The following is a 9,002-nucleotide window of genomic DNA, read 5'->3' as shown; positions in this document are numbered from 1 at the left end:
CAGGAACTAAAATCACACATCCCACAAGCCACAGGGGCAGACAAAAAAAAAAAAAAAAAAAAAAAAAAAAAAAAAAAAAGGAATAGAAGGGCACTTTCTTAACTCAATAAATGAAAATCCTACAGCCAATATTATATTAGGTTGAAATATATGAAATTGCCATTTTTTTTGAGTCAAAAAATGGCCCATTGTCAGCAATTTCATAAGATTCAATCTAATACTGGTGAAACTTCAGCGGGATAACTTAAAATAAAATGACAAGTATATGTACTATTATTCCCACTATTTAACATTATACTGGGGATTCTAATCAAGGACATTAGTAATAAAAAGGGGAAAAAAAGAAAAAACATTGTACAACAGAAGTCAAAACTGACTTTATTTACAAACATGATTTCCCACATAGAAAATCCAAATAACTTAAATGAGATTTCAGCAATGTTGCTGAATACAAAATATGCAACAAAGACATGCACAAAAATGTTCACAGGAGCACAATTTGTAATATCCCAATACTGGAAAAAAAAATGAAAATGTCATCAACAATAGAAATGGATACAGGGGAACAGAATAGTTTTCCAAGGAAGACATACAAATGGCCAACAGGTACATGAAAAGATGCTCAACATTGCTAATCATCAGGGAAATGCAAATCAAAACCACAATTAGATATCACCTCACACAAGTCAGAGTTAACTATCATGAAAAAGACAAGGGATAACAAGTGTTGGTGAGGATCTGATGAAAAGGGAACCCTAAGACAATTCTGGTGGGAATGTAAATTGAGCATAGCCACTAAGGAAAACAATATGGAGGTTCCTCAAAAAATCTGAAACAGAATGACCATATGCTCCAGCAATCCCACTTCTGGATATACATCCAAAGGAATTGAAATCAGGATCTCATATCTGCACTCCCATGTTCACAATGGCATTACTCACAACAGCCAAGATATGAAAACAACCTAAGTGTCTGTCAATGGATAATAGATAAATGGATAAAGAGCATGTGATATATATGTACCAATATTATTCAGCCATCAGGAAAAAGGAAATCCTGCCATTCATGACAACTTGGATGGACCCTGAGGGCATTACGTTAAGTAAAACAAGTCAGAGAAAAACAAGTAACTAAGATATCACTTATATGTGGAATCTACAAAAGGTAAACTCAGAGAAACAGAGAGTAGAATGGTGTTTACCAAGGATTCAGGAGGTGGGGGAAATGGGGAGATATTGGTGAAAGGGTATAAAATTCCAGTTATAAGATTAACAAGTTTGGGTACCTAATGTACAGCATGGTGACAATAACTAATAACACTGTATTATATACTTGAATGTTGCTGAGAGAGTAGATCTTAATTGTTTTCACCACAAAAAAGAAATGGCAACTATGTGACAGGATGGAAATGGTAGCTAATACTATGGTAGTAATCACTTTGCGATTTAAAAACATATCAAATCAACACACTGTACACTTTAAACTTATACAGTGCTATCTGTCAATTATATATCAGTAAAGCCGGGCGGGGGGGAACAATAGAAAGGATAAAGAATTACTGCTTCACATAACAGCATGGATGAATTCTCACAAAGAAATTATATGTAAATGTCGAAGGAGGGAGGGAGGGGAGGGAGGAAGGGAGGGAGAAAGAAAGAGGCTGACTTCAAAAGTTCAAAATTTGTTGTGATAGAAGTCAAGATAGTGGTTACCTCTGGGAGGGGAAGGGGGGCAGGTGGAGTGGCTGGAAGGGATGGAGCACAAGGAAGCAACCTGGGGTGCTGATAATATTCTAATCATCCATTTGGGTGGTGATTGTACACTTTGGATTTGTGCACTTTCTGAATATATGCTATAGTTCTGTAAAAAGTTAACTTAAAGACTCAGCATTCTTTGTTTACCAGCAACAATAACAAAAAATGGAAAATAAAAACAAAAGGCATTGCTAAAAAGAGCAAAAACAAAGTGAAAAAATAAGCTTCAACCAGAAGATCTTTTGACATTTACATTACATATAACCAATAAAGGTTGGTGGTGTTCAAAATATATTTAACAAGAAAAAAAAAACTCTTATGTTCCTAAAGGGCAAAGGATAGGAACTGGCTATTCACAGAAAAGGAAACCTCTAGGATTGGAGATTGGAGTTATGCAGCCACATTCTGGAAATGCCTGGAGACACTGAAAGCTAGAACAAGGAAGGGTCTTCCCCAAGAGCCTTCTAAGGGAGCGCTGCCCTGCCAATACCTTTGTTTTAACTTCTGGACTCCAGTAAATGTGAGAGAATAAATTTCTGTCCTTTAAGACTCCAAGTTTGAGGAAATTTGTTATGGAAGCCCTAGGAAATTAAACCAATTCCCTAAGACTTGGTAGTTCCATTTCTAAATCTATTCCCTAGAGCACTGGGTCTCTACAAGATCCAACACCCTCCTTTTACAACTAATATTTTGCAATTTACCCATACACATAACTAAAAAATAAATCAATGCCATAACTGAAAAAAATACAGAAATAATTTATAATAAATTATATATTTCTATGTGTAAACGCTCAGGCAGAACTAAGCTAGAAGATACAATATTTGCACCTATTCACAGAATCAACAGGAACTGGTCTGTTTCAAAAGCTGAATGATAGGTGTCACGTATTGGCAGCTCAAACACAAGCAGAGTTGCCACTGATGCCATGATTTTCTGAAAGAGTAAACTCTTACCAGAGTTCCGAACAAAACAAAGTACACTCTTTCCTCAACTTATATGGTAATTGCATTACTGGAAAATTCACTGTATTTAAAACATTTTTTTTTTCCAAAAAAAAAACCACAGACTTTGTGTTTATACATAAAACAGTTAGGTTCTTAAACTCTAATAATTATAAATAGATTTTAATATACATATTCAATGGGACAGTCAAGTCATGCAGAATACCAGATAATCAACACCAGCAGGATCTCCCCCAACCACTATGGCAAACAAGGTAGCCCACAAATTTCTAGAATGCTCCCTAGGGCACAATACCTGCCCTTGAGAACAACTGACTCATGGACACCAGAAGGTATGTTCAAATATTCTCACTGCAACATTGTTTGTAATATTAAAAAAGAGGAAAACTGGTATTTAAAAGTCCATCGATAGGGGAATAAGAATTAAATCACTGTCATATAAATATACAGCATTACATAACAATTAAGGAAATTAACTAGATCTGTAAGAATCAACACTGACAAATTTCAGAAACAGTGAAGTGGAAAAAACAGATCTACAGAAGGATACCTACAGTATGATACCATTTGTGTAAAGTTTTAAAACAGAACAATAGTATACATAGTACGTAGGCGTACACAAACGTGTAGTAAGCTTACAAAAGCCTGAATCTAAAGAATACACTCCAACTTCAGGATATTGATTATGTTACCTCTAGGAAGGGACGGAGGAAAATTGGCTTCAGCAAGAGGTGCAAAGGGGCCTTAACTACATCTGTAACATTTTATTTCTTAGAAACAAAAATCTGCAGGAAACATGTAAAATGGGGATTTATTAAATCAGGGTCGGGGGAGATCACAGTATTTAGGTTTTCTTTTTCTGTAAGTTTGAAGTACTTTAAAGTTTTAAAAAGTCTGTATTCCAGGGAAATTTACGACCAACTGCAGCATAACTGAGTAAGGAAACCAGAAAACGATCACGAATGTTCAGATGAACTGTGATTGAAAAGTACCTAGATCTCTTTGCCTCAATGCTATCAATAATTTGAGTGAGGTAACGAGGTGAGGTGAGTATAGAGAAGAAAAATGGGAATTATACAATACAGACTAACCCAAAACTGACACTACTCAGGTAAAGCAAATTGGCTGATTTTATTGCCCAGGCATTGGGCTTTACTCTTGTACCTCCAATTTCTTCCTTCTATATACCTAAAAACATCTCATGAAAACTTCACTACTGAATAAGAAGAAGGTAGAGAGAAGAAGCAGCAAATATAGTTTTTCATATCAAAGATAAGATGTTTCAAATATTAAAAGTGTAAGTGATGGGAAATATAATTTTTGGCTGCTCTTTAAAAACAAGTTACTTTGGCATATTACATCATTCTCCCAAGATTCCTTGAGAAAAGTCACACTTTCTTCCCAGCAACATATTTTCTCTCAAGTCACGGCTCTGTTGAGCAACACAAAATATTGCGTTATACACCAAAACCTTTCATGTTTACTATGTTTTTGCTCTCATATTACCACAGTATTAAACATGAGATACCACAAATACAAGACTACAGGAAAAAAACAAACATGGAAAGGGGAGAGGGGAATTAAGTGCCACACTTTCAATAGGCAGGTAGAAATAAAACACCTAATTTCCAGTTTAGAAGAACAAATTAAATGTCACCACGATGGGAAAAAAATTCAGACAATAACACAACATGGGATATTCTGTATCCGAGCCTGGTCTCCAAAAGGTAACATGCATAAAAAAACTTTTATAGGAATGAATGTTCACAGTAGTTTTATCCATGACAACCACAACTTGGTAACAACCCAAATAATCAACAATAAAGAGAATGGGTAAACATGTTGTGGTGTACGATAGAACATGATACAAATCATATGATAGAATGCTACCCCACAATATAAAGGAACTACCAATAGGCACAGCACATGAATGAGTCTCAAAAATACGATCAACAAAAAAAGCCCACACAAAATATTACATACTATATAGCTCATTTAATATGATGTTCAGTACTGGCAAACTAATCTTCCCTGATAGAAATCAGAAGAGGAGTTCCCTCTGCGTGGGTCTTAAAAGGGGGAACAAGGGAATTTACTGTGGCAATGGAAGTGTTCTAAATCTTGATCCAAATAATGGTTGTATGAGTGTATGAATTTATCTAAATCCACGGGGTTGGGGGGGAACATTGTGGGAATGAAAAAGTAGAACTGCTCTATGTTAAAACGGACTAAAACAACCTAACGACCAAATGCAACATGTAAACTTTGAATGGATTCTGGTTTGAAAAAGTTAACCATACAAGCCATTTATTTTTGTTGACAACTAGGAAAACTTGAAAATGGACTAGATACTAAGAAATTATGGATAATTATCTTAGGTGTGATAATAGTATTGTGGTTATTTAGAACAATGTCCTTATTTTTAGAAGATATATGCTGAAGTATTTAGGAGTCTCATGGCAACAATTTACTTTCCTATTTTTAGTAAAAAATATTTATTATTATACATATACAAATATACAGATATATCAAATTAATGTACATAGGTCATGGAATATATTCATTGTACTATTCTCCCAAATACTCTGTATGTTTGAAAAATGTCAATAAAAAGTTGAGGGGAAAGAAGATGCCAACTTACCTAGAGTGATCTTCAGGATACATTAAGGAAAGAAAACAAGCAAAGTGCAGACTAGCTTATATAATATGCTACCTATTGGGAAGGAAAGTAAAAAAATATATATGGGAAGGGGGGAGTATACAGTGTGTGTGTGTGTGTGTGTGTGTGTGTGTGTGTGTATGTATCTATTTGATTATATTACAAAGGGAAATACTAGAAGAATAAATCAGACACCAATAAAAATGGTTACCTATAGTAGATGAAAATAGATGGAAAATAGGTTTGAAAAGGCTGGAAATGAGACTTCTCAGAGTGTATCATTTTATACAGTTTTGACTTTTATACCCCATAAATGTAAAGAATTACATGAAATTGAAAAAAATGAAATTGAAAAAAAATGAAATTGAAAAGATGTTAAAAATATCTATGCTCACATTAATTCCTCTATTCAATCAAAGCCAAATCAATCAAGCTTGTTTAATGTGTATGGTTATTAATGGTCTTTTTTGCTCCTTCTGAGCATCAGTCATTTAATGGGGTTTTTGCTGGTCAGAAAACTTAGCATCTTGCTACAGATCTGCCCCTAAATAGTTGCGCAAACGTAGAAAAATATTTAGTCAAGCTAAGCCTCAATTTTCTCACCCATAAAAAGAAATTCAATCCAATGAAAGCTAAGATTTCTTAGAACTGTAAAATTCTGTAACTCAAATGTCTGTTGAAAAAAATGAAATAGGAATGTTTCCACCTGCATAATTTCTTAAGCCATGATGAACAACAAAGCTCCATTATACAGCCATTCACTTTCCGCCCGACAACTAATACTGGGGAGAAAGGGTAGTGAAATAACTTTTCTCTCTCTGACCCCTTCAGGCAGTAGTCAGTTACCACCAAGTGCTTGCTCTAAGCAGGCCTGGATTGGCCAAAGTAAGGAAAGCAACATCCGGCCTGTCAGGCAGCTGCTCTCACCAGGCTGCTTAACTGCATTGGTTAGCAGAAGAGGAAGAAGCAGCCAGTAACAAACTCTAAAGAGGCTGAACTCAGGAGTTTTACTAACTGCCCCGGGCACAGCGATTCAGGAAGCTTCGTGTATTCTTTTGCCAAATGAATCCTCCTTTACAAAAAGGCTGCCAAGCTTTGGCAGCTGTGGGATGGAAAAAACATCTGAAGCCAAAACTATAGAGTTTCTGACACTGGAGTGAGTAAAATCTCTGCAGCCTTTAAGATAAAGCGACAGTGCCAGAAACTTTCTTCTCCACGCCTGCCTCACACTCTGCCCTACCCGGCCTTCCTTTCTTTAAGACCTAGTCAAAGACCTAAAACAGTCCTGTGACTTCTCTGGAGGTTTCAGGGACTGTGCTACAGCGGCCTCATTGTAATGTGAGGAAAGACAGTAAGGAAAGCACAGGATGCTTTGGGGTGGGGGGATGGAGAGCCTTGACTGCAGGGCATGCTGGAAGGAAGTGGGGAGGGCTACTCCATGCAGCACCCAAAGTAATGGTGTTGGCTATTTAAGCACACACACACAGTTTTGCTGGGAGATGAAAGAGATGAGAAATAAAAGGACTTAGAGAAGTGGAAAAAGAAAAAAAGGACTGAAGGAGGAATTTTGTTTCCAAACTGCCTGCAGGTCTAAAATGGAGGTATGGAAAGACTTTTGGGGGTATTTCCTCTAGAAGAGAGAGGCTGGAGATTTCATATGAAGAGGAGAATGAGAGGGTCCTGTAAAGAATGAGGGGGAAGGAGATCAAAACCCCTTGCAAGGGTCTTGCGAGATTATTCAGAGGGATGGCGTTTGCTCATGGCATGGAGAGGTCCAAGGCCCTTCACCTGAGGAAGGGCAGGGGGTTCTCTGCCTCAGCTGGACTTCCACAGCAAGCTGGGGGGACACTATCCTCTTCGGCATGTCTGGAGAATGACTGGGTAGGGCTGAAGATCCTCTGGAGCAAGTTTAGAGAATTAGTAGTGTCCCTCTAAAAGCTGGTGCCTTTCTTGGAGTGAAGGGAAGGATAGGGGTTCCTTCTCAACATCGGGAGAGTCTGGGGGCTGGAGGGACCTGAAATGGTTTCCGAGGTATTGGCCCTGGGGTAGATGGCAAGGTGCTGTGTGCAATGCTGACACATTTCGGTTGCGGGGTGTGGGGACTCTACTTAGAGGAAAGGCCCCTTCTCTAATCAGAAGCTTGTTAATCTGTCTGAAAGAATCCGCCAGCGTGATCTGGGAAGAAAAGCACTCCTCCCCGCCCCCGAAGGCTGGGGAGAAGTCGGGCCAGTAATACTCTCACTAAAAGAACTGGAGCAGACAAGAGGAATTTTAAAAGAAGCCTCTTCCCCCACCCAATTCACTGGAAAGTTAAGAGAGGAGAGAGGAGGGCTTTCTAAAGTGGTTTGGAAAGGATTTGAAGGAACCCGAACTGGAAGTTGGGAGGAAGCTAGGGGAGCTGAGGTGGAGGGGTTCGGTGGGGGGCGTCAGGCCTGTGTGGCTGGAGTGGCAGGGCGTTCGTGATTTTGAGGTTGGGGAAGAGCCAAATGACAAGGGATCAAAGCTCCATAGGGATGATTCGGAGGGTGGAGGAGGTTTCGCGGTGACCCGGGGTTTTCGGAAGTGAACGGAGGCGGCGTCCCGAGTAAATTCCGGGGGCTGACGACACCCAGGCGGCGGCGATGGGGGCGCGACCGGTACTCACAGAGCGGATCTCCAGCGCCAGGGCGCACTGCAGCGCCTTCACCTTCGGCATCCACGCAGGGTTGGGGCGGCGGGGAGGGACCCCGGCCGCGGACCTGAGGGAGGCGAGGAGACGCGGGGCGGGGACCGGGAGGAGACGAGGTGGCGGCGGCGGTAGCAGCTGTTCCCCCAGGCCAGGGCCCGCGGTCCAGCCTGGGTCCCGCCCGAGCGGCAGCCGTGCGCGGGGCGCGGACTCGTTGTCATGGCAAGTGGGAGGGGCGGGGCCGGAAGAGAAGCTAGCAGGGAAGCGCTGGAGCCGCCACTCGAGGGCGAGCGGCTGGGGGCGGGACTCAGCGAACGCCGGGCGGGGAGGGGCGGGGCCGCTCGAGGAGGCGGGGCTTCAGAAGGGGCGGGGCGGGGCGGGGTGGGGAGGGGCAGTTCGTCTGTGACGTCAAACTATGGGCCCAAAGCCCGAAGAAGAGAATAGTCGTATAATAGGACAGCGCGCAGGTCGGGGTGCTGGACTCAGGAGCCCTGAGTTCCAACGTGGCAGTGGCAACTTGAGCTAGTGGCGTCCCCCCGCGGCCTCAATTCCCCAACTGTAAAGAATAATGATTATTCGTTCTCTTATTTGAATTTCCTTACGGTGTTCAAAACCAGCATGAGAAAACAGGATTGGAGAAGAGACGAGCTCAATTCAAAGGCAGAACCAGGACTGGACCTCAGGAGCTCTCAAGTAAAACTCAGGTTGCCTCCCTGAGAAGAGGGGCCTCAATCAAATCACCTTCCTCTTCCAAGTCTCCTAAGATTCTTTGTTAGTGCGTCGCCCCCCTCCCTTCAAGGTTTCCCCTCTAATCACCTGTGCATGCATCTCAGTGTATATTGTTTTAAGTTGAACTGTCAATGAGGGGCCAAAAATAGGTCCAGTTGCAAAGTGGCTGGGCTATAGACCATCGATGATTAAGGAAATCTAAGAGATTGCCCAAGCCAATCGTTTAAAAA

General features: G+C 40.8%; 1 protein-coding gene across 5 annotated transcripts in view; it reads right to left on the bottom strand.

Annotated features, from left to right (window-relative positions):
• Positions 1-8,261, bottom strand: part of SPATA6 (spermatogenesis associated 6) — a 151,373-nt gene extending 143,112 nt beyond the window's left edge. For 4 of the 5 annotated variants that reach the window (XM_024119739.3, XM_028489411.2, XM_055084634.1 and 1 more), the window contains exon 1: positions 8,023-8,251. In XM_024119739.3, the coding sequence (XP_023975507.1) occupies positions 8,023-8,073 (51 nt within the window). In that variant the 5' untranslated portion in view covers positions 8,074-8,251. Of the gene's footprint in view, positions 1-8,022 lie in introns of all 5 variants that reach the window. The other variant, XM_024119740.1, reaches the window with a different exon arrangement.
• Positions 8,262-9,002: the final 741 nt, after the last annotated feature.

Source organism: Physeter macrocephalus, chromosome 4, assembly GCF_002837175.3.
Source record: "Physeter macrocephalus isolate SW-GA chromosome 4, ASM283717v5, whole genome shotgun sequence".
Lineage (NCBI taxonomy): Eukaryota > Metazoa > Chordata > Mammalia > Artiodactyla > Physeteridae > Physeter > Physeter macrocephalus.
The sequence above is the reverse complement of the archived record's forward strand: the minus strand, read 5'-3'. Positions and strand labels throughout refer to the sequence as shown.